The sequence below is a fragment of the Chionomys nivalis genome, chromosome 2 (assembly GCF_950005125.1).
Source record: "Chionomys nivalis chromosome 2, mChiNiv1.1, whole genome shotgun sequence".
Taxonomy (NCBI): Eukaryota; Metazoa; Chordata; class Mammalia; order Rodentia; family Cricetidae; genus Chionomys; species Chionomys nivalis.
In genome coordinates, this window is record NC_080087.1 from 58,902,332 (window position 1) to 58,927,374 (window position 25,043).

General features: G+C 46.7%; 1 protein-coding gene across 1 annotated transcript in view; it reads right to left on the reverse strand.

Annotated features, from left to right (window-relative positions):
* The window catches only part of Crybg1 (crystallin beta-gamma domain containing 1), a 195,187-nt gene that overhangs the window by 44,070 nt on the left and 126,074 nt on the right, over positions 1-25,043 (reverse strand). The window contains exons 3-4 of the mRNA XM_057762700.1: positions 11,090-12,558; positions 4,136-6,437 (exon numbers count right to left, since the gene is read on the reverse strand). Coding sequence (XP_057618683.1) covers positions 4,136-6,437; positions 11,090-12,558 — 3,771 coding nt within the window. The remainder of the gene's footprint in view (positions 1-4,135; positions 6,438-11,089; positions 12,559-25,043) is intronic.

The following is a 25,043-nucleotide window of genomic DNA, read 5'->3' on the forward strand; positions in this document are numbered from 1 at the left end:
TCACCAAATAAGAACAAACCGTGTTTACCTCAAAGAACCTGAATAATCTTAAATTAAAAAACAAAGAAATTGAATAGTCTAGTCATTTATTTAAAAAGAAGTGGGTTTGACGTTTTCATATGCACACCCTCCTCGGATCTATAAACACTGTGTTGCCACAGTAACTTCTCCATCTCGTGACAAGTACTAGTCTAAAGGAAAGTATGCATGGCAGGGCCCAGGAGCACTTTCTTGCAATTGCAGCTACAAGAAAGGATGAGGCAAGAGGACTGCCTAGGCTACAAAGTGCATATTTAGCAAGACTTCTTTGTATCAAAACAAAAAAACTAAAATAAAATGAGGGCCAGGGATGTGGCACATGGTAGGACACTCACCTAGCATGTGCAAGGCTGTGCGTTCAATCCCCAGGACAGCAAGAGAAAAAGGAAAAAAGAGGAGGTATAATATATTTCACAATATACATGGCATGCGATTTTTTAAAAAAGACTTATTTTTTAATATGTATGAATGTTTTCCCTGCATGCATGTATGTGTACCATGTGTCCCTGGAAGACAGAAAAGGGTGTTGGCTCCCCTGGAACTGGAGCTAAAGATGGTTGTGAGCCACCATGCATTTGTGGGAAATTGAACTCGGGTCCTCTGCAACAACAACCAGTGCTCTTAATCACTGAGTCACCTCAGCAGTCCTGCACATGGTATTTTTATTCTCCCCTGTTTTGATGGACAAAGTGCCTTTTTATACGGCTTCAGAAAGTAATCATTTTCAAGATCACCTGACAAGACCAGTAAAACCTGTAATGTGTAAGATAATAAAATAATAATTACACAGGTAAAAATATTACAAAACAGGGGCTACTTCCTGGCTCGCCAGGATGCCTCTCCCAAGGCCTGCCTTTGATCTCACCCCTCTTGCCTCACACCAGTGGACTATGACCACAGGGTCTGAACAAGCTCCCCCCACCCCCCCACCCCCACCCCCGCCCCACCTCATGGATTACTGGAAAGGAAAAGAGTATGCGCTGATTTGCTGTATGCATAAGGGAGAAGTCAGTAAGCTGCAGGAAAAACCTAAAATTTAAATCAAAAGCCAAGGAATATATTAAATATAAACTATAATCAGCAAAGCCTAAGGCCCAAAGAAAGACATTTTGAAAAAAATTGTAAAACACCTAGAAGTCAAGAAAACTCTTATTTTTTCTTTCATGCTGTCTGACTTGACTTTGAAAAGAAACTACCTTTTCCTGTTTTGTGTGTGTGTGTGTGTGAGATGTGCATGTGTGTTTATGTATATGAGCACAAATACGTTTGTATGGGTGGAGACCTGAGGTTGAGTTTGGGTGTTTCATGTATCACTTTATATATCTCCTTATATATTGAGGCAAGGTCTCTCAACTGAATCCACAGCTCACCAAAAGGACTAATTTAGCTAACAGACTTGCTCTGGAGACCTTGTCTCTGCCTTTCACAGCACTGGAATTACAGGTGGGACACGGCACACACACACACACACACACACACACACACACACACACACAAAATTTACATGAGTTCTAGGGATCCAACCAGTCCTCATCCCTGCTGTTTGCAAAGCCACTACTTAACAACTGAGCCATCTCCCCAACCCGAGAAAAACTATTTTTAAAAATCATGGGATAAAACCGGACTCTCTGAACATGGCAGACAATGAGAGCTGACAAGAGGCCAAGGACAATGGCACGGGGTGTTGATCCTACTTCAGGTTCTGGCTTTGTGGGAGCCTAGACAGTTTGGATATTCACCTTCCTAGACCTGGATGGAGGGGGGAGGACCTTGGACTTTCCACACGGCAGGGCACCCTGACTGCTCCTGGGACTGGAGAGGGAGGAGAAGAGGAGTGGGGGGAGGGGGAGAGGGGCGGGAGGAGGGGGAGGGAAATAGGAGGCGGGGAGGAGGCGGAAAATTTTTTTTTCAAAAAAAAAAAAAATCAGATTCTGTTTGGTTAATGCCAAACAATAACTAATCTAAGAATAATTAACAGGAACAAAGGCATAGTGAATGGGAAATAAGGCAGAAATCTTGTTCCATGAGAAACATTGTTTTTTGAGAAAGAAGGTAGGATTTCTATGTGGTACAGATAGATTGTCAAAGGGCGATGAAGATGCCTCAGAAGTCTAGGTCTGTATCCTAGTTCCATCCAAAGCCTGAAGCATAAAGACGTTCAAGACCGGCCTGGGTAAGTTACGGAGACTATGAGTAAAAAGGAGGCTGGAGAGATTAATAGGCATGTGTGTAGCTCTGGGCTCATTCCTCAGTGCTGGGGGGCATGGGTGGTGGGAGTAGGGGAGACAGGAGAGTTTTGTGCTCAAGAACCTCTCATGGTGCCCCATGAGTTCAAAGCTATTTTCAAAGTGACAAAAGGTTATCTACAGTTTCTGGTCTTTTTCTATGCAAGGCATGTCATCACTCTGAAGGCTACAGGACCTGCATGTCTTGTCTGTTTTCTGGTGGTTTGAGCTCCCAGGAACAAGTTCTAGTACAGATACACTGCCCAAATGAACAAAGCTCTTTGGAGTTGTCAAACTTTAAAAGAAAGTGGGTCCTAGCCAGCGGTGGTGGCGCACATCTTTAATCCCAGCACTCGGGGGGCAGAGACAGGCGGATCTCTGTAAGTTCGAGGCTAGGCTGGTCTACAACAGCTAGTTCCAGGACAGACTCCAAAGCTATAGAGAAAATCTACCTGTCTTACAAAACAAAACAAGCAAACAAACAAACAAACAAAAAACCCAAAAAGAAAGTGGGTCCTAACACTAAAAGCTTGAACCCTACAGATCACAGAATCCCTGCAATAGGATCTACATGCAGTACTGCTGAAAACCTGTATGTGTGCATGTGCATGCATGTGTGCGTGTGCATGTTAGACAGCCTTGCTATACTGTTCAGGCAGGCCTCTGAACTTTCCATCTCCCTGCCTCGGCCTCCTGAGTGCCGGGACTTCAGGCATGCTTCATCATAGCTAGTCAACTGTATTATTTTTCAACAGTCCCCAAACCACAGTCCATGATGGGATTATAGCAAAAGCCATCCCAATGCACTGCGGCTACAGCACCCTGCTCAGATGAAGGAGGGTGCCAGGTCTTTCCTGTGGTCATGTCTCCCCTTGCCTGGCAGCTGGCTCACAGCTGGGCCACAGAAAAGCAAGTTACATGCATAATTACCCTCAACTTACATAGCAAGCTTGGAAGCAGAAGGGCACAAAGCAGCATGAAAACAACTCCTAGGCTGGTGAGCGGTTCAGAAGCAGCAATGCAAAGCACAAAAGGCTCTTAATTCATTCTCAGGCACCAGCAGAGAGAAAGGCAGCCAGATCAAAGAGGAAGAAAGTGAAGTTGTAATTTCTATTTCATGGGGTGGAGAAGGACCCATGCAAACCAAACTTTATGCTCTAAACTTGAGGTCCCATTTAGGTACTTTCCCAACTAAGCAGAATAAGCCCTGCCGTTTATGGAGGAAGGAGTGAAACCTCACAGCCAGCAGGAGGAAGGAGGAGGGGACATCCTTTGGCTGGGTGGGGCCCTTGCAAATAGAGGAACTTGTTTCACACATCTTCCAGATACTAAATACAGAAGAAAACGGGTCTCCCAGGTCTCTGAACTCTCAAAGCAGCTATTCTATACTCTCGCAGTACAACACAGACATTTGCAAATGCCTCGAAACACATAACTTATTCTCCCAGCTTGACCACAAATGTCTTGGGGTGGGGATGTCCTGCTGTCTTATTTTTGTGGCACCTCGGAGTTCTTTGTACATAGATTTAAAAGCACGTGATTAAAAAAAAGAAAGAAAGAAAGAAAGAAAGAAAGAAGAGAGAGAAAAAAAAAAAAGCCAGGTGGTAGTGGCACATGCCTCTAATCCCAGCACTGGGAGGCAGAAGCAGGTGGATATCTGAGTTTGAGGCCAGCCTGGTCTACAGTGCTAGTTCCAAGGAACCCTGTCTCAAAAACAAAACAATGTCAACAACAAACAAATCAAAAGAAACAAAAGTACATGGTGAACAAATAGGAAGCTATTGCACACATCAAGCTGTAAAAGTCAGCCCGAGCCTCTCACTGCCTCCTAGGTTTATAAACACTGCAACTAAATCACAGCTGGTACTTACCAGAGGATCTGCTGACGACATCGCAGAAAAAGAAAGGCCTGGGTCATAGCGGCTGGATTTGTAAAGGCCCAAAAAGTCCATGTCAGTGGCCCCGATGTTCTGCACATTGGACTTGAGAACACTTTCGACGAGGTTAGTCTTTTCCGTGTCATCAGTGTTCTTCAGTTTGGGTAAGTCAGAGTGTCTGTACTCTGGCAAGGGTAGGGTGCTCCGAGAACTTAGGTCTTCCTTGATCTCCTCTTTCTGCAAGTTCTTTTCCATATGGCTTGGACTTTTCAAACTCGAATGAGACATATTTGATGAGTTGAAATTGAAGACCTTTAAGGAGCTGAGGGGTGTAAGATGCGGTTGCTCTTTGTCTGAGCCACAGGGCGGGTCACCCTCCTTCCTGGGCTCTACCACTGAAGCCTGAGATGCAGATCTGTTCTGGGAAGTGCTAAAAGATGTGGTCATCGTGTTGACTGATGTCACAGAGGGAGAAAAGATTTTGTCTTGAGGCAGAGAAGAAAGCATGCTTGAGAAAAGCGTGCTTTTTTCTAGCCTCGACCTCTTAATTCCACCGTTGGTGATGTCCCTGTTCTCTTTGTCGTTCATGTCTGAAGTTATCTGAGGCTCACTCTTCCCATTAGTGTTAGCATGCAAGGACTTGAAGAGGGCACTCTGCTCCGTGGATGCACGCTTCGCTCTCAGTTTGGACATGGGATCATGGTTCTGCATCAAATGCAAAGCAGGTGACATTTCTGGCTGGCTCTCCTTCTTCTTCCCCAAGCCGATGGTAAACACGTTGGGATCAAACACCTTTTCCAAACTGTCCTCGTGAATTGGAGGCATGGCGAAGTGAGGGGCTGGAGAGTTTGGGATCCTGGCCTTCTTTTTCTTCTGGGGCACATATACTGTGCTCTCCATATTTTTAATAATTTCGGTGAATTTTTCCATATCAGAAGAAGAATCAAAGACACTATCATCACTAGTAGCAGAAGTGTTTAAAAGACTGGTAGGGGTATTCTGGCTGGTAACATTTTGTCCTGGCCTTTGGGGACTTTCTGGGTGACTTTTGCTGGTAGGAGAGTGGGTGGAGCTGAACTCGGCTGTTGGGGCTGTCCCTCTGCTCTGACTCTGAGTCTGGACAGGTTCTGGCTGTGTGATGTGTGGGCGAGACTGTACCACATGCTCCTCTCTGCAGTGGGTGTGCTCGGGTGATGTGCCAGGTCCATCCTCTTGCTGGGGAGCGCAAGGGACCACAGAAATGACTTCAAGCTTGTTATTGTGACAACTCGGCAACTGCACCTCTCTAACTTCAGAGCTTTCCGAGATGACCTGAGCGCTCACATCCTGAGGGCTCTCCACAGGAAGTACAAAGGACCGGACCTGGACGAGGACCTTGGATGGACACTCATTGCCCACAGTTTCTGGACTGTGCTCTTGTGATGAGGTGGAGCTGGCTTCTCCTCCTCCAAGTTTGGAGATGGGTATTTTCTCAGTGTGAGACAAATCACATTCGTTAGAGTTTTCGGATACTTTTAGATCAGTGCATGGGATAGTGCGGATGGGGACTTGAACGCAGCTATCTTGGAGAGTGTTTTCAGGAAGGGGAGCAGAAGGCAGGACAGAAAACTCCCTAGATGAGTCAGATGTGGGCTGTGAGTCAGAAAATGCACCCTGTGGCTTTGGGGGGGACTCTGTGGCATTAAGAACGGCAGGGATGTCCTGTGTAGTATTACTTACGTTGTCAAGAACAAGGGTTTTGCTGTCAGCAGCCTCTGAGTGGTGCTCTCCTGAGAGCTCAGCATCCTTCACAGGAACCAGGGCAGTGGGCACTGGCTGTGAAGGACAGGCAGCATCTGACTGCACATCTGCCTTATCACTTTGATCAGGCTCAGGGCAGAGGACCTGATTCTCGGTGGGCTCTCCTCCCCCACCTATGGAGGCTGGAAGAATCTCTTCTCTAGGGCTAGGGACTTCCGTGCCTTTGGTGTCTGTGGGTGACTCCTTGGCCACCAGACCATTCTGGTGGCTGGTTGGTAAGGCTTTCTTTTCAGGTTGCTCCATTTCTTTGGCTTTCTTGGCTAAGTTTAGCTTAGCCCTCCCAACAAATGTCTTATTAGAGGGAGGATTGTTCCTTGTGCTACGGACGTCAGGGTGTCTGGGGCTACCGTTAGCCCGCTTGTTTTCAAATAAGGAGATTTTGTTGGCAGTGTTTCCTTTATGAACTGGCTGGCTAAAGGAACTGTGCTCATTTCCCAAACTGTCAGAAGTCTTCGGGGTTTTCAGATTCAGTTCCACATGTTTGGGTCTAGCAGGGCTGTGAGACCAAAAAAAAAAAAAAAAAAAAAGACAGTTAGCAGCCAGCCAGCCTGTGTTAAGTGGACATATAAACCAGCTGACGAAAGACAGCAAAGTCTGCATCCTCCATGTAAATATCTACTTTTCCACAAAACTTCTTAAACAATACTACAAATACTAGGAAGCACTTTTAAGGGATACCGTAGCTGCATATGACAGAAGAGATTATATATCTAAGAAACTATTAACTTTCCAAGTATTAATCACCATTCATAGTGACTGGCAATTAATTAATATGCATTCACAATGATTAGCACTAGAACTGGGAGACATTACAAGGTATAAGGAACTTTAAAACAAATTTAAATATTTAATGCATTCTCATATTTTAAATATGTAGATGAGTTCCCCAGACATCAATTATGCATTTTTCTTTATTGTAATGTTTTGTTTACCTTTAGTTTGGGGGTACAAGGTACTATATGGCACAAGTAGGCTTTGAGCTCACTTCTTGGCTGAAGATAGCCTGCCTCTGCCTCCCAAGTGCAAGAAAGAGCCTCCAGATGTTCACCACTGCGCGCGCGTGTGCGCGCGCGCGCGCACACACACACACACACACACACACACACACACACGCAACATGCTATCAGGCCTGGGAGCTGCCAGGCATTTTCTTGGCTCCGTCTTCCATCTCGATCTAGGAGTATTGAGATTGCAGACACACACTCCCACGGCCAGCTCTTATATGGGTCTCGGGGACTTAGGTCCTTATTTTATACCAACTGAGCTCTCTCTCCCAAACTGGAAAGTGTTTTTAAATCATTCATAAACCTGCTGCCAACATTCTGCCTCATTCCCGATGGTTTCAGATGCATAAATATTTGATTAGAATAAAAACTGCTGTGTTCACAGGGCTTGGCAGCTGGCCTCTTGCTAAGAAAAAGGATGAGTTACCATCATAAATTAGAGGTCCCTGAAATGTTTTCCTTGAAAAGTTTTTTTAAATGTTTGTGTAAAATTCCATAGTATGATTATATCATAATTGGTTTACTCTTGGGCAGTCTCCCCTCTCATTGACGTTTCTTGGGTCTAATTACTTACTACTGGAAATAATGCCTTTGAATGTACACAGTGTGTTCCTTCGTAGAAAGAAAACATGTTCTGTTGGCATTTGCTGGCCCTAGCCCGGGCCCTGACTCTCACACTTATATCCATGTAAACTTAGCCAAATTATTTCACATCTCTGGCCTAATCTCTTTTGTATCTGTAGCTTAAAAGGTAACACAAAACACCTAAATTATTTAAAGCAGGATTAATTTGATCTCACCCAAAACTTATGGTTAATAGAATTTTTGGAAGTCCCCTTGAGGGGTTATAGTTAGGGCAAAGAGAAGCTATAGGGCCAGGAGGTTCTCCACGTCCCCTTGAGGGGTTACAGTTAGGGCTAAGGGAGGCTCCAGGACCAGGAGGCTCTCCACATCCGCTTGAGGGGTTACAGTTAGGGCTAAGGGAGGCTCCAGGACCAGGAGGCTCTCCACATCCGCTTGAGGGGTTAGAGTTAGGGCTAACAGAGGCTCCAGGACCAGGAGGCTCTCCACAGCTGCTTTCAGTCTAATTCATTCCCATTTTTCCATTTCATGAACCATTTCACATAAGCGTTCCTTGGGGCACACAGAGGGGCTTGTCACAGTCTATAGTAAAGGAAAACCACTGCTTGCCAGGCACTTGACAGGTTACTTAAGTTGTTTACTCCATGTACGACTTGTAAGTTCTGTTCTAAAGCAAGAAAGCTGAGGGATAGAGAAGGTAAATGACTCTCCTGAAGGCACATCGCTAGTGACAGGGCCTCCCTCTGAAGCAGGAGCTCTGTCTCTGACCCCACATTATACCATACTACCCCGCTTCCCCATTAGGGGTCAGACTAGACCGACTGGAATAAGCCCTCAGCTGCTTTCCATATTATCACTGAAGGTGGGGTGGGGGCGGTAGGGGACTTGAGGAGGGTTGAGGGGTGTATGGGGGTATGGCAGTGAGAGTTCAATGAGCTAATTTTATCAGGTTTATTAGATAAGAACATCCCAAGCTCTCCAGACTGGCATCATACACCAGGAAAAGTGGGGCCTTTTGAGCCAGAGAGATAAAATGAGAAGCCGGGGTTACAAATCTGAGCCTGATATGTGTTTAGAAATTCTTGTAGGTGCTGCCTGCTCCATTATGTCCATAAATACCCAGGCTTTCTTATTGTCAGCTCAGACTTGGTGGCCATTGCATGTAATCTGGAGGCAGGAGAATCAGTTCACAAACACCCTTGGCAACCAGAGTGAGTTAGAGGCCAGCTTGGGCTATAATGAGACTCGATCCCCCCCCCCCCAAAAAAAAAACAAAAACAGAAAAGCAGGCTTCAGGATTGAAGTCTGAGCCAGTGGGACGAGAAGAAACACAGGGTTTGTGAATGCTGTATTAATTAATTAACGAGCAAAGGTGACATACTGGGAATATTTAAAAAAAAAGAAAATGTGGCCAGTCAGCAGGAGTAGTGAAGTGGACATCAAAGTGCATTGGGGATGTGTGGGGAAAGCACTCCAGGTAAGCCCACAGCTCCCTGAAGGGAAGGAAGCATATCTGCTCATTAAGGATTTACACGGGATCAAAACACCTTTACAACTCACACTCTCTACCATTAAGTTGGGCTACCAAGAGTCTCTGCAATTAACCCAGTTGGGGCTGATTAAAAGGAAAGCTCCTGTAATTTGTGTTGTAATGCCTGCATTATGACATGAGAGGGAGTCCAAAGGGCCAAGGCGATGCTATAAAAGGAAGAACCTCCCTATTTTAAACATATTCCTTTAGTAATGTCAGTGTCATTTTTTTTCTAACAGGATTCAGTCATCATTTTTCAGGTGATATAGCTTCTTTTTTTTTTTAATTCTTTGATTAGACAAGGTCCCCCCACCCCCCACAAGCCAGGCTCACATCTGCAGTCCAGTAAAGTAGCAAAATGGCCTTGAGTTCCAGGCCAGCCTCGGCTACATAGTGAGCTAGGAGCCACCCTGGGCTACAGGGTGAGACCACCAAAGAACCAAATCACAGTCTGTCAATATCGTTGCCTAAAATCCAGTCATAATAGGACTAATGGGTCTGAAAGATCCTGTCAGACTGACAAGCCAAAGAACTAGATAAAACTCTTTAATTTTCCACTTCAGTAGTTTGCCTGTTCATCATGTGTAAGGCACTGTCCTAAAGAAATCTAAATAAAATGAGCGGTGAAGTAAAAAAAAAAAAAAAAAAAAAAAAAATTAAAACATGACCAGCAGGGAGAAAAAGAAGACAATTAGCTCGGGTCCATGGTCAGATCCCTTCCCGAGCTTGTTTACTGTCCCTCAACAGTGTAACTTTTCTGGTTTTTCCACTGCTGTCTTCTGATTGGAGGACAGGTGGAGCGTCCAGCCCGGTTTCTCCCAGCAAGGCTTAGCAGGTTTCTGTGTTCATTTCACACTGGTCTTCCACAAATAATGGGCATCATTCACGCTGGTTACTTTCCTGACGCTACCATCACAGAATAAATATCTGATTATGTCAAAAGTCTCCAGGCTGCCAGCTGGTGAGGTAGTTCAACGTTATTCATTAAGCACAACTCTCTCCCCCTGGCTTCCAAACAGACCCGTTTCAGAGCTCACTCCTTTAAAGAAATCAAACAGAATGAAACCGTTCAGTTCAAAAAATAACAAGGCTGGAAATGACCAGCCTTTATAATCAATGTGTGAATCGATGTAGGAAAACATTGAGCACTTGCTAATTCTCACCTGCCAGGACGATCAGTTCTATAGAGAGCCCTCCCTCTCTTGTCCACACAAATCAATTACCATCAAGGCACAAGCCCAGGCGCCTCCAGCAAATGAGTGACTTCTCGCCTTGTACTTCCAGAACCCTTATGGCCGCAAAAGGCGCTTGGGCCACCTTTATTGGATTTGTGCGCTTCTTTCTGCCACAAGGGGGGCGTACACGTTGAGGGCAACAGACTGAATCACAGGTGTGAGTCATGTCCCCCATAGCACACAGCACAAAGGGCACTCAATAAGTACTTGCTAAATTGTTAAACTTAAGAGAGCGCAGACACAGTCGGTTGTTTAGCGTCCTTTGACTTTGGTAATTTTCAGCGTTAACGGCGATCATCTCAATATCTGATACTATTTCCAGTCCAGCAGCAAAAATACCAACAGGCTCCCTAGATCACAGAAGGCAGAATTATTAGAGACTTCCTCTAGACTTGCTTTGGACAACAATGTACTAACTTCATTAAGTTCTCTTGAAGTCCCCCATGTCAAAGCCACTGGATCACAACTCAAAATACTGCTGGCTTCCTGTGACTACCCTGAAATACCCCTGTACACTTTGGATAAAGAATATAATTAGCGAAATCAAGCCGTTAATTCTTATCGCTATTATTTAAGTAAGCACCGTGCCTCGAGGCATATCTTATTTTTGCATTCATTTTAGATCTTATATTAAGGCAGGAATTAACCGTGGAGGCTGCCAAATGTGTCATACTCTAAACCTTAGCTCTGCAAACAGCTCCTTCTCTCTTTGAAGTTTTCAACAGAAAAAAAAGTCGACAGACAGCCATACAACCCTGAGCAGCCACCTGCCCAGAATGACTCCGCAGCTACTTACAGGGTCACTTTAGTGGTCACAGTCGACCTGCCCACACCGAAATGGTTCCTGGGCTTCAGGCTGTCGGCGTCGGATGCTCCTGATCCTCTGCCCGACTCTCGACTGCGTCCCACGTCGCCCCGGCCGTCGAAGTGGTGGGGCAGTGGGCCCCTCTTGTGCTCCGGCCTGATCTCAGGCAGCAGGGAGCTGCTTCTGACTGTGAGCTCGCGCGGGACGACACGGCCCGCCTCCTCCCCGCCGTCCGCCGCGGCTGGTGACCTCTTGGGTGGAGACTCCTTGGCCGGAGCGCGCGGTCCGGGGCTGGGCACCGCCTCGGGAACGCGGCTGCGACCCCTCCGCTTGGTGGGCGACGAGGCGGGCGGCAGTTGCTTGCCGCGGTCCGGCTCGCCTCGAAGCTGTCCCCGGGGGCCGGCGCTGGGCTTGGGCTCCGGGCTGGCGGACGAGACTGCGCCCGCGTCGGGAGTCGCGTGTGCCGATTTCACTTTCCTTTCCGCCGAGCCGTTCTCAGCGGCCGCGTCTGGCGCCACCTCGTCGTCGAACACCGCGTCGTCCTTGGCCGTGCTCTCGGTCGCCACAGTGTCCGCGCCCGGGGAGTCCGTGGATTTCTGCGACTTCCTCCGCCTGCCGGACCGGCGGCCGCTTGACCTCCTCTCCATGTCGTCCGAATCGTCGCAAGCGTCTGTCCCCGGAGCTATAGGGACCCGCTCGTCCACCTGCGCCACCTCAGTCTTGCTCAAGTAGATGTCCAAAGTTAGCACTTTGGCGGGATGCGCGCGGTCGACGGAACGGGCTGGGCGGCTGGTCTCTGCACCCACGGAGGGAGGCTCACCTGGCACAACTGCTTCCCCGGTGGCCCCCAGAGAGCCCGCTTCGGCACCCACGCCGGGGGCTCCGTCGGGGGCCTCTCCTAGTCCTCTCACGAGGCGCTCCTCAGGCGGCGACCCCGACACACCCCTCGCTGTCTCTGGTTGGAGGCCAGCAGCGCCTGGCAACGCGTCCTCCCCCGGACTGCGGGCGAGCGTCTCTGAGCTCTCCTGCCCGGAGCAATTCCCCGGTGAGGAATGCAACTCCTTGGCAGTGGTGGTGGCATTTGGAAAAGTCTCTCCCTCTGCCTGCAGAGGTTCTAATTGGGCTGAATCACTGTCGTGGCACGGGTGCACAACCCCTACACTGCTGTTGGAGCAAGGTGTCACTTCGGCATCGCCGGGGGTTGTCTGATCACAGCTCTGTGCAGGCTGGCCCTCTGTCTCCTGCCCGGAGCCCGCGTTGGTTGGCTTTGGTTGGCTGCCCTGAGCCTTATTTTTTTCACTCTCCGTTTCAGGGAGTTTAGCAGAAGCCGATTTGGTATTTGAGTTGGTGGGACTCTCTAACCCGTTCCTGGTGTTCCTTCTCCTTCCAGCGGTAAAAAGAGTGCCAAGTTTCCCCAATACTGGCTTCCTTCTGGTGTCTTCTGGTGGTTGTGCTCTGGACTGGAAAACAAAATAAGACAGGGAGAGAAACCATGAAAATCCGTTTTGTTCCCTTTTGGTATGTTACAAAACTGCTGGGAACCAGCTTGGCAATGGACCAGGTGTAATTGAAAAGGTAAAGCCAGGCGTTGCTGTCTGGTCTTTATTATGTTCTGACTATATATATATATATATATATATATATATATATATATATATATATATATATATATATATGGTCTCACTGTGTAACTCTGCCTGTCCTGTAACTCCTATAAACCAGATTGGCCTTGAATTCACAAAAAAACCGCCTCCTGAATGCTGGGGTTAAAGGCATGCAAGCACCACCACATGGCTAAATTTAGCATGGCTAAATTTCATTTTCTTGTATTTTTGGTTATGAGCCTAGCCTTTAACGGGTGAGCCATCTCCAGCCCTAAATTTCTTTTTCCTAAATGCATTTTCAAAGCTACATTACTTACAATAGTATTTCGTTACAAGTGTTTTTAATTCGAAAATCCCAAATATCACATGTATAGAGTAAAACAATTCCCAGTTCTCACTGGTTTCTGCTTTTTATCTCCTTCCTTAATAAAAATGCAAATTTAAAGCAACCAGGCATGACTTCGGGGCCCGCAGTTCGCCCCCAAACAGCACCTGGGAGCGGGTGAATTGGAGCGGCTCAAGGAAAATCTACTGTGGCCTTCGGGAGGGGGTGGGGGTGGGGAGGAACAAAAGGAAACACCTGGTCGCAGGAATACCGCACCTGGCCCCGCCCGGTAGGGATGCGCTCACCCAATGGGGCCCGCGTGCCTGCATTCAAACCCAGCAGGCGGCAGAGCACTGCCCCGCCTCTTCCCAGCTCACCCCCAGGCTTCATCTGGGAGTCTGTGCCCGGGACTGAGGGGGAGGGACAGGCAGCGGGCACCTCCCACGGAGGGAAGACAGTGGAAAGTCAGCCTAGCTGACACAGTCGGAGGGGTGGGGGCTACAACTGGCATCGGGAGTTATAAATCAATAAAAGCAGTAAGGACGTTCCCTACCCCCAAAAGGGCCCGCGACCGGGAGAGGTGGTTGAGGGGGAGGTTGTGGTAAGGGGAGGGACCCGAGAGCCACAGCTGGCGTGCGGGATCAGCCCAACAAACCCAAACCCCCTACCTAAGGAAAGCCCCTTGAACTCAAAACCCAGGTGAGAGCCTAAGCTCTGAGCAGGCAGAAAATAGCCCCGCCCTTCTTTCCTAAAGGGCGTGCGTTAGTTCAGAACGGTACTGATTCTCCACCAAGGGATTCCTGGGGCACTCAAGGTAGATCCTTTCATCTGAACTACAAAAGCAGCCAAGGGAGTTCAGGAATTGTGGGAAATGTAAAAAGCCTGGTTAATAAGTGCACGCGATTAAGAGTCAGCACGCATCTGTTGAGACAGTCTGGCAGCATTACATCCTGTAACCCAGTTGCAGCCCCGTGAGGTAATGTGTTATCTGCAGTAGATGGGGGAAAGATGTCCAGAGGCTAGGACCAAAACACAGTGTGCTGGGGGCAGGGGCGATAAAGTCAGAATTCAAACCCATACCCTCTAGTTCCAACTAATACCCCTTCTAGTCTATCACAGAGCACACACATGCGCAAAGGCAACCCGTGGACCCGAGTAGTCCCAGATAACAACCCCCAGGCTACAAGGGACCCAAGACCCGCAGTTAGGGCTCCAGGGTAAGCACTGAGGAGATCAGAGAGGTTCACTAGAGAGTGGACATAGATAAAAGAAGAAGCCACCCAGAGCTCCTTGGGACTGATGGGATATGCTTCTAAAAATCTACTCAGTTTTGGCCTAATCCAGTTCTTTGATGCTTATGAAAATAATGGAGGAAGAAATGGATGTGGTTTAAAAACTGCTCTAAAGCATCCTGGCTTCCTAAAGAAACATTTTTTAAACATGATTTCTAAGTATAATATCTGCTGAGTCCTGCTTAGGTACTAGACACTTACAGAATAATATACACACTTATCTTTCCAACAGCTCTTAAAGTACACACACACACAACACACATGTGCCAAGATTATGTACCCCTGTCCAAAGCTGCACAACGGGAAAGTTCTTCTGACTCTGAAAATAGAGCCCTTTGTTTCCATGCCTGGACAGGCCATCAAAAAGCAGACAGGAGAAAAGGCTTGAGTCTTTTGGCTCAATTCCAGTCCCTGTCAAAATGAAACAACTAGTGTATGTATCATTCTGTCTTAGCAGTGATGTTGCAATCCATGTTTCCCATGCTGTAAAGGTGCCTGATCAGCAGCCCTCTTTATTTAGTCTAAGTGTCCCCTCCCCAACCCTCAGTCTTAGCTATAGTTGCTCTTTATAAGGTCAGTTGCTTGCTCTTCAACTTGATCATCAACTGTTTGTTCTCTGACACCGCAGAGAAGCACCCAATTTTTACTTGTTGGACATTGAATTTTCGAGAATTTCATAGTTTTTGGTTTGTTTATACTAGCATTTTGATAACATCTCATCCAGAAGAGCCCAAACTGGAAACACTTTAAGTGTTCAACTGGTGAACGGATAAACAAATTGTGGTAATCTATGCGACAGATTGGCACCCAATGATAAAAAGAGACAAGCCTTTGACATGTAAGAATGTGGATAATTCGAGAAAGCATTATGCTGACTGGAGGTGAGGAAGTAGCCTGCTGGCCTAGCACACCTGAGGCTTTATGTTCATCCCCAGTTCTGCCACCAGAAAACCTGGTAATCAGAAAGGTCCTCTGCCTTGTTTGTGGTGATGGTTACACACATGTACATAGCTTTCCAAATTCATCAAGCTGTACCTTTAAAATGGGTAGACTGGGCACAGTGACAAGCACAAGTTGCCAAGCTATTGAGGAGAATGAAGCAAGAGGTTTTCTTTTTCTTTTTGTTGTTTTGTTTGTTGAGACAGTATCTCACTATGAAGCTCTGGTTGTCCTGAAACTCATTATGTAGACAAGGCTAGCCTTAAACGCAGGGAGATCTGCGTGCCTCTGCCTCCCAAAGGCATGCACCACCACATTTAGAAAAGAGGATTTCTTGGTACCTTGGTACCAAGTTTATGGCCAACCTAAGTAATATAGCAAGACTCTAGTTCTTTAAAAGAAAACAAGCCGGGGCTGGAGAGATGGCTCAGTTGGTAAAGAGCTCTTGCAGAGGTCCTGAGTTCAATTCCCAGCAACCACATGGTGGCTCACTGCCATCTATAGTGAGATCTGGTGCCCTCTTCTGGCATGCAGGCATACATGATACAGAATGTTGTATACATAATAAATAAATAAATAAATCTTTAAAAGAAAACAAGCCTGGTGTGATGGAACGAACACCTAGTGCGCTCATGCATAATCCCAGCACCTGAGATGGAAGCAAGAGAATCAGAAGTTCAAGGTCACCTACATGAAGCCATGCCTCAAAATAAATAAATAAAGATGAGTTTGTCCTACCTTGTTATATGTAAGCTATATCTCAATAAATTTGTTTTCAAGTAAAGCTTTCTCCTGGGAAGTAAGAAACACATAGGTTGTGTCAGTTGTATGGTTCACAATTTTACTGGATGGGGAGTGTGGGAACCCTTAGATCATTTCAGAGGCTCCTCTTTTATTTATAGACAAGATTTCTGAAAGAGGCCAGCCCTAGAAAGACTCCAGGAGCCGCCCAAGTGGAGCCAGACCAACTGAACAGGGCTCACAGGCCTCATGCATTCCGATAAAGGAAATTCCTCAGTCTTTGAGGAACGCCTCCTTTCTTAATCAAGTTACACATTTCATTACAGGCAGAGATTGTTTCTGTACAGTGCTCATGGGGAGAGTCTTGACAGATGAAGAAGCAAAAAACAGGGGACAGAGTGAACTTTAGGGTTTAGAGTCTTAAATCTAAGGTAGGTGGGCACAGACCTTGCACCTGGTCCCTTAGCCCTGCTAGTAAAAAGAATGTTTGCAAAGAAGGCCCTGGGACCTACCAGGATGCTTCATGCTCCCTTGGAGTATGCCCACCTCAACTCTCCTCTTCTGTGAACATAGAAGTGGTCCTGGGGTGCCCTGGGGCTGGATATTCCCAGGTTCAATGTTCTCAGAGCCTATGGCTTTGGGGCTTGGTATTTGTTCTGATGAAGGACTTCTTTTCTGTATAGGTTATATCTATCTATCGATCATCTACCATCTATCTATCTAAAGCTTTACCATATGGTTTAAAAAATAGAGAAATTAAAAATGTTCATTTATTTTGCCCCACTAGAATTGAATCCAGGGCCCTGTATAGGTCCGGGCCTCTGAGCTATACCGTCCTCCAAAACAGAGGTTTAAGATACTTTATTTAGTCTTCAATTATCAAAAGCAAAGAAAAAGAAAGTTAAAAAATTTCTTCAGTAGAAGTAAGAAACACCTAGGGCTAAGGAAGTTACTCAGCTCACCCAGCAGGCATGAAACCCTGGGTCCGTCCCCGGCACTGTTATATAAAGTAGACACAGTGCCTCAAGCCGGTTACCCCAGCACTGCAGAAATAGAAGGCAGGATGATCGGGAATTCAACGTCATCCTTCATTAGGCCTGGAGTTTGAGGCCAGCCTTGGGTAAATAAGACCCTGCCGATTATCTTTAAAGTGCCAGTCGTAGAACCTTAAAAGGAAGTGTAGTAGAACCAAGAAGAGGGCTAGGGAGCAGAAGGTGGAGAGTGAGTGACAAGAAACAGTCCCTTAAACTTCTGATCCTCCTGCCTCCACATCCCAAGGATTGGGATTATAGGTGTTTGCTACCTCACCTGACTTAGATCATGTATTTATCTATCTATTTATTTTACAGAGCTAGAGTGAAATCTGATTATTTAAAGCCACTGACACAGTTTAAAGCTGTTGAAACTTTTGTTTTTGAGACAGGATCTCACTCTTGAGCCTAGGCTAGCTTGGAACTCACTATAGAGTCCATGCTGGCTTCAAACTTTTGGAGTCCTCCTATCTCGGACAATGAAGTGCTGAATTATGGGCATGGACATATGTCACTGATACTTGATCAATAAAAGAGGAGTCTTCGAATTATGAAATAATTTTCTTATTGGTGTCACTAACAATGATTAATCATCTACTTTATGCCATAAGTTCCTCTTTACCCTACAATTCAGCTCTTCTAAACGTTGGCTCCATACTTTTCCTTTTTGGCATCACAAGCCATTGTTGGAGGTCATATTGCTGTATGATATGATGCAGTACAGTTCATTGTACCACTGTGCTGGCTGCACAGCATGAATCCCACCATGTGCCTTGCCTGTCCCTAGGCCTGGCTCTGCAGTCAGTAGCAGGGATGGAGTAGCTAGCAGGCCAGGCCACTCTTGGGGTGGAGTTCTGCTTTAGGACTCTTAGCAGTATCAAGTGTGTTCCGGGTATGTCTTCTGCCTCACTTCACTCTGCCCTTGTGTGTGATCCTCACCCCAGCCATAATGGAATATAGAAACTGAAACCCTGGCCCTTTAGGTTCAACCAGTGGGAGGTACTGGCAGGAAAGACTGAAATGGGCCAAAGGCATTATTTTCCCCTCTCCCTCCCTCCTCGTTAGGCCCCAAGTTGAATATGCTGGCTTAGACCATGGCTTCCTCCTCTTGCCTTCCAGGCCCACAATGAGAAAGGGCCCCCACAGTGTCAGCTGAGTGTTCACTAGGTTTGGTGGAGCTGAGGTGTGAATAACTTAGGAGCTGAGGTGTGAATAACTTAGGAAAGAAATGCGGTAGATGTGGTAGTCCACTGTAATACACTCTCAAGGCTGAGGCAGGAGAATCGTGAGTTCTGGACAGTGGGACCCAGTCTCAAAACATCAAAACCACAAAAAAGAAAAAGGAAAAGAAGGTGAAGGCAAGAAAGAAAGAACTGGAACGGAAAGAGGGAGGGAGGAAGAAAAAAAACAGAAAAGAAAGGAAAGGAAATGCAGATTTAGACACAGACACTTGGAAGCGGCCATGTGGCTAAGAACTCTGGAGCTTAATCATCTTGAAGCGCCCTTGGTTTCCAACCTCACCCACACTATGCAACAGCCTTTCATTCACTTCTTCAGTTATCCAAGTCGGTGTGTTTCCTGGGCTGGGACCCCAATACTATGGACCTTATTAGAGGTGCCAGACAACTCAGAATGTCTCCTTTAATGTAAACTAAACAGTTTAGCTAATATTTTCTTTTTCTCACAAAGATAACTGTCAGGCTGAATTAATTTGTGTTACAATTGGAGATATGCAATACTAATTTGGTGATTTTTTTTTCTCCCTTGTGCACAAAGTATGGCTAAAGGAAACACAGGAATTGGACATTTGTAGCCCAAGTATTTCTTTTCTTTTCTTTTTTTTTTTTTTTGTCGAGACAGGTTTTCTCTGTAGTTTTGGAGCCTGTCCTGGAACTAGCTCTTATAGACCAAGCTGGTCTTGAACTCCCAGAGATCCGCCTGCCCCTGCCACCCGAGTGCTGGGATTAAAGGTGTGCGCCTTCACCGCCTGGCCCAAGTATTTCTTAACCTGTGCGTGTGCCCTGACTACATAATTAAATGACTAACCAGTGAGTTTAGCCAAACTGGGAAAGGGAAATGTGCTCAATACAAAGTAGTTGACCTAGTCTTCTTGATATTGGCTCAAAATAAAAGTGTATTCTTTATACACTTTAAAAAAGAATGGTCTGGACAACAACTCGTGCCAAAGACCAAGAGTAATTAGGAAACTGCAAGGACTCACAGAGTCTCTGAATCTCAGGGCCAGGGAACAAGGAACAGCCCGGCATCCATTTCTAACAAGAGGGAGACTAGGATACACTGTGAGCAGAGGAGCCACAGCAGAGAGACCAGCCTGGCCCACTCCACTCACACTGGACTTCCTCCAGGAGGAAGTGGAGGGAGGGGGCAGCCATACAGGGAAATAGACAAGCTCCTTCGGCCACAGCACTGTGGCTTCAGGCTGCCTCTGAGAAGCCCAGGAACCTTGACACCTAACTTAGAGCCAGTTTAAACACATTTTTAATGTGGCAGAAAATAGTGGATTTATTTTTATAAAACGTTTATGTTTCCAATTAATATACACTAGAATACACGCCCCAAAATATGCATTAGCATAACTGAGAAATTTCCGAGTTTCCTATAATTCCTAGTAAGAATTACTGACTTTTTAACAAACTCTTTCATAGTTTATTCTGTCGTGTTCTGGCCTAGTCGAATTGACAGCAGTCTACTATGTAATCCAGGGTGTCTCAAAGCTCACACTCCTCCTGCCTCAGACTCCTGGGCTGTGAGATTACAAGTCTGTCCAACACACTCAGCTAGTAATTTTCAGGTAATGAAACACAAAGCAGCTGAGTGAAATGGCCCAAGAGATTGAGGCATGAAGACCTCAAGTTCCAGGCCAGTTCAGTAAGACCTACCATCATAAAAAAAAAGAAAGGAAGGAAGGAAAGAAGAGATGGATGGAGGGAGGAAGGGAGGGAAGGAAAAGCGAGTGCATACTTTCTTGAAGAAATCTTGGGAATATTAAAGGACATTTAGTGATAGGAGGGATGGCTCACTAAGAATGCCTGCACAGGACCTGAGTTTGAATCCCAGCGTGCACATAACAAAGCTGGATGTCTGCTAGGCAGTGGTGGTACAAACCTTTAAGCCTTTAATCACAGCACACGGGAGGCAGAAGCAGGCCGATCTCTGTGATTTCTAGGCAAGCCTGGTCAACAGAGTGAGTTCCAGGACAGCCAAGGTTACAAAGAGAAACCCTGTCTCAAAAAACCCAACCCCCCCTCCAAAAAAACTGGGGGTATCTGAAGAATGTGGCCTATCACTGTTGGTGAACAGTTAAATGTGTTACAGCTAGGACAAACCAAAACCAGAAGCTATTCTAATATTAGTGTATAAAAATTGTATAAGTTCACATATTATAAAATGATAACTTTAGATGACAGGAACCTTACTCAGTAGGCACCTTTGTCTCACCACATGTGGTACATGACTTCATTTTCCATAGCGGTGCCTCCCTGTTTTTCTTCATAGCACTCGTCTTTACACAAAGGTATGACTTCTGGTTGTCATTTTGATTTTTTTTCACTGACTCTTCGGGAATTTCACATCATGCACCCCAATCCTGCTCACCTCCCAGTCCCTCCATGTCTGCCCCACCACTCTGCAGCATTCCCTGCCAAAGTTAATTCTAAACAAAACAAACAAAAAACCAGCTGCATCTTTCCAACACACCTCTTCATTCCTCCTCATGGCACTGGGAGCTGCAGTGTGTCAGTCAATACACCCTTCCGTCCAATCAGCCCCACCCAAGAAATGTTCACTGTAATGAACCAGTGGTTTGCTTCAAGGCCTCTGGCCCAGCATCATCACTGGCCCCTCACGTGTCAGGAGCCGTGTCCCCCCAAAATTTACAGGAAGCACTGCCGTGAGGAGTTTTTGCAGAGAGCTCTACTTCTTAATTGTATTGAGAATAGTCTTATTGACATGGCCTATCCCACACCCAAATTAACTGTTAATAGAGAGCTATCTGTTAACGAAACCCGCCTCACATTCCAAACTATCTAGAGAACTAGGTGGGTCAACTTGTGACTTCCTGACCAAGGAATCGTGACCTGACCAATCGTAACCTCTTGGCCTACGTGACAGGCATGGACCACGTGCCCCAGCCCCCCAAGCTCCTCATCCAGGGGCTATATAAGCTGTAACAATGACTCTAATAAACGGAGGCTTCGACAAATCTGCCTAGCCTCCTTCCTCTTAATCAGCCTATGTCTTTCAGGTGGTGCCTCTCTGTGACCCTGGAATAACTGACCAGCCAGGCGGGTTACAAACCCTAGACAAAGTAACCCGTCAAGGCGGTCAACACTCACGAGACCCCTCTCAGATAGCCTGCCCTGAGTCGTGGGGATTCTGCAGTTATCCTTCTGTAGGACCAGTCCATTTGCCTGCTGCAGCAGCTCATAGATGGGGCAGATGTTAGGGTGGGCCAACCCAAGGCCCAGGATTTGGGTCTGGGTGGTACCTGAACTGGTCCAGGCCACTGGGACTGCTCCTTTCAGGTGAGGAGCAAAGCCAGTTCATCTAGGCCTATGCCATTGGAGCCAGCTCTCCCAAATCTGTGGTGACAAGTGGGGCCATCTCCCCTGAGTGTGGGGGTCAGGTCTCCCGTGGCAGGGTGAGACCAGCTCTCCTGCTGAGGTGTCCATCGAGGGACAGGGCAAGCTACCCCAGGGCCAGTAAGATGCAGGCCTGGCTCAGCACAGGCCTTGAATTTCAACACACATGGTTCCTATGACTGCCTGTGGTAACACAAGCCATGGATATCAATCAGCCTAGACCCTGGCTGCTGTTCAGCCATGGACCCAGACATAGTCTTCAGTAGCATCTTGGGCTTAGATGATAACATGGCCCCAGGGAACAGCACAGGCCACTTGGACTGGCATGGGCCCCATGGCATTGGGGCCCTTGGACACCAGCATAGCCTTAGGTGGCAGCCCAGACCCCTGGCATTGGCATTGCCTTCATTGATGTCAGGAGCCAGAGACAGTTGACACATACCCTGGCAGCAGTAGGGACCCAGACATGGCCCTCTGCAGCAGTCCTGGTCCAGATGGCTCTAATGGCAGCAGTCCTGGCCCAGATGACTCTAATGGCAGCATGGCCCTTGGACACCAACATGGCTACAGGATATAGCCTAGGCCCTGGGCACACCTGTGTGTCTTTTTGTGGCACCATGGGCCAGAGACACCAGAGACCCCAATTATGGTAGGACCATGGACCCAAACATAGACTCTGGCAGCAATGTGATATCTGATGTCATCATGGATCAGCAGGAAAATGGTCCTTGGACACCAATATGGCTTCAAGTGGCTGCCTAGACCCCTGGCATCAGCATGGCCTTTGATAGTATCAGGAGTCATGGACATCAACTCAGACCCTGGCTACGGTAGAGCAGTGGACCCAGACATGGTCCTCAGCAGCAGCTCTGGGCTGGAAGACACCATTGTCCCAGGTGTCTGCAGAGGCCACTCAGATTGGTATGGCCCTGGTGGTGGGTATGGCATTATTTGTAGGGACTCCTTGCTGTTTATCTGTCTTTCCTTACAGAATGTGAGTCCTATGAGGACAGGAACGTAGTCTTGTTTAGTCTCTAGGTCCCCAGTCTTTTGTCAGTGCTTGGTACCAATAAGCACCAAATACACATTTACCAGCCAGACGAACACAGACAGCATCATCACCTTCTAGAGACCTCTTACTCTCCATCCTAGCAAAAGGCAGAGTACAGTATATAATGAAGCCACGACAAGCACTAGCCTCACTGTAGTGATAGACTCCTCTGATAATTCCCAAACTCCTGGTTCTGAAATACTTGTTCTGTGGGTGTTTTAAGAACCAAATGAGGCTGGGCGGTGGTGGCGCACGCCTTTAATCCCAGCACTCGAGAGGCAGAGGCAGGCGGATCTCTGTGAGTTCGAGACTAGCCTGGTCTGCAAGAGCTAGTTCCAGGACAGGGTCCAAAACCACAGAGAAACCCTGTCTCAAAAAACCAAAAAAAAAAAAAAAGAACCAAATGAGGTGCTCATAAAACACCTAATACTTCCTTGCGAAGAATGAGGACATAAAGAAGGGGAAAGGCCACGTTCCAGTTTGGATCTGGAGTGACCCCAAAGGCTTGGTCCCCAGCCTGGCACTATTGGGAGGTCCAGGGAGGAGTAAAGAGGTACGATGTTGTGAAAGGTCCGGAGGTGATTGGGTGCGTATCCTTAAAAGGTGTGCATCTTTCACACGCAGCCATGAGGTGACTGGTTTCACTTTCCATGTTTTCCCTGACACAGAGCCTTACCACATGCCTAGAAGTGACAGCCAGCTAATCACAGGCTGACACAGAGCCTTACACACAGCATTACACACAGCCTTACACACAGCCTGACACAGAGCCTTGCCACATGCCTAGAAGTGACAGCCAGCTAATCACAGGCTGGAACTTACAAAACTGGGAGCCAAAAACCCCCAAAACACAAAATCTCTCTTCTTGCTATAAGCCGATTATCTCAGATATAACAAACAGCTGCCGGACTGGAATGGTAGCCCATGGCCAGCCTGGGGCACAGGGCAAGTTCCAGACCAGCCTGGGTTACAAAGCAATAAATACCCTTCAAACACACAAGCAAGAAGGCAAAATGAAAACCATAAAAGAAATACACATTAATATTTTTGGCAAGTCGTAACCACAAATAAGGTCAAAAAGGAAAATCCCCCAAACACCGACTATTGATACATTGCCCCTCCTGATTTTAGTGGACTGTTTCATCTGCACTATTTGATAGACTCGCCTGTCATTGAGTTCATGTTATTAAACACAATTACTATAGATAGTAGTATTAATCACTATATTAAATTCTGTTGTCTTCACCATGCCTGCTATGCCCACCGTGCTCACCATGCCCGTCATGCCCATCATGACTTGGACGATGGTTTATTTACTCTCAATGTATTATAGGATGCAGAGAGGACTGCTGCTTCTCTGTACACAAACCTTGAATTATTTTCATGGGAAACAAAATGTGAACAGAACAACCCCAATACTGGAGATGCAGGAAACCGATTCCCACACACTGGTGGCCACAGTGAAAGCTGCCAATACCCGAGAAAAGCTCAGCATTTCTCATGGAACAATTCTGCTCCTCCTAAACTGCCTAGGACAGAAGTCCTCAAAAATTTGATTTTAGAATCCCTTGGCATTCTTAGAAATTAAAGACCACAAAAAACCTGTTTACATAGATTTTATCTATCTGTGCTTAGGTTAGAAATTCAGACAAAGTCAGGTGTGGTGGCACATGCCTATAAACCCAGCACTCAGGAGACAAAGGCAAGCAGATCTCTGAGTTCAAGACTAACCAGGTACACCTAATGAGTTCAAGTTAAGCTGGGGCTATACTAAAGAGGAAGGAAAAGGAGGAGGAGGAGGAAGCTGTTCAACAATACACAGGGCATCCTTTGGCCACCAGAACAAGACACCATTACATATTATGTTGCCTCTGGTTGGACCCCACTCTACACTTGTAGGAGCAGAGGAGTGAGTGAAAAAGGCAAGCAATATTTAGGAGTATTACATAATAAATATTTTGACATTACCAAGTTCCCCGAAATACCTTGGGAAGTCCCAAGGTCCCCAAGACCTTGCTATGAGAACAGGCCCCCTTGAGAATTCTGTATGTGCAGTTCCAGGATGTGGGTACAAGAACTGTAAGAGCCGTAGCGCCTGTTATTAGTTCCCAAGCAAAACAAGGCCAGGGCCACTCCATGGCAGGATGAACCAATGACTAGGGAAGCATTCATAAAATAGAATACTCCACAGCAAGAGAGGCAAGGCCTCAGCCGTCCACTATCCATGGATGACGTTCCTAAGTACAATGGTTTGGTCTTGTTTTGTTTTACTTTATTTTATTTTATTTGTTTTTTTCTTCTGTGTCAGAGCCTAACACTGTAGCCTGGGCTGGCCTGGAGCTCACTGTGTTACCAATTTGG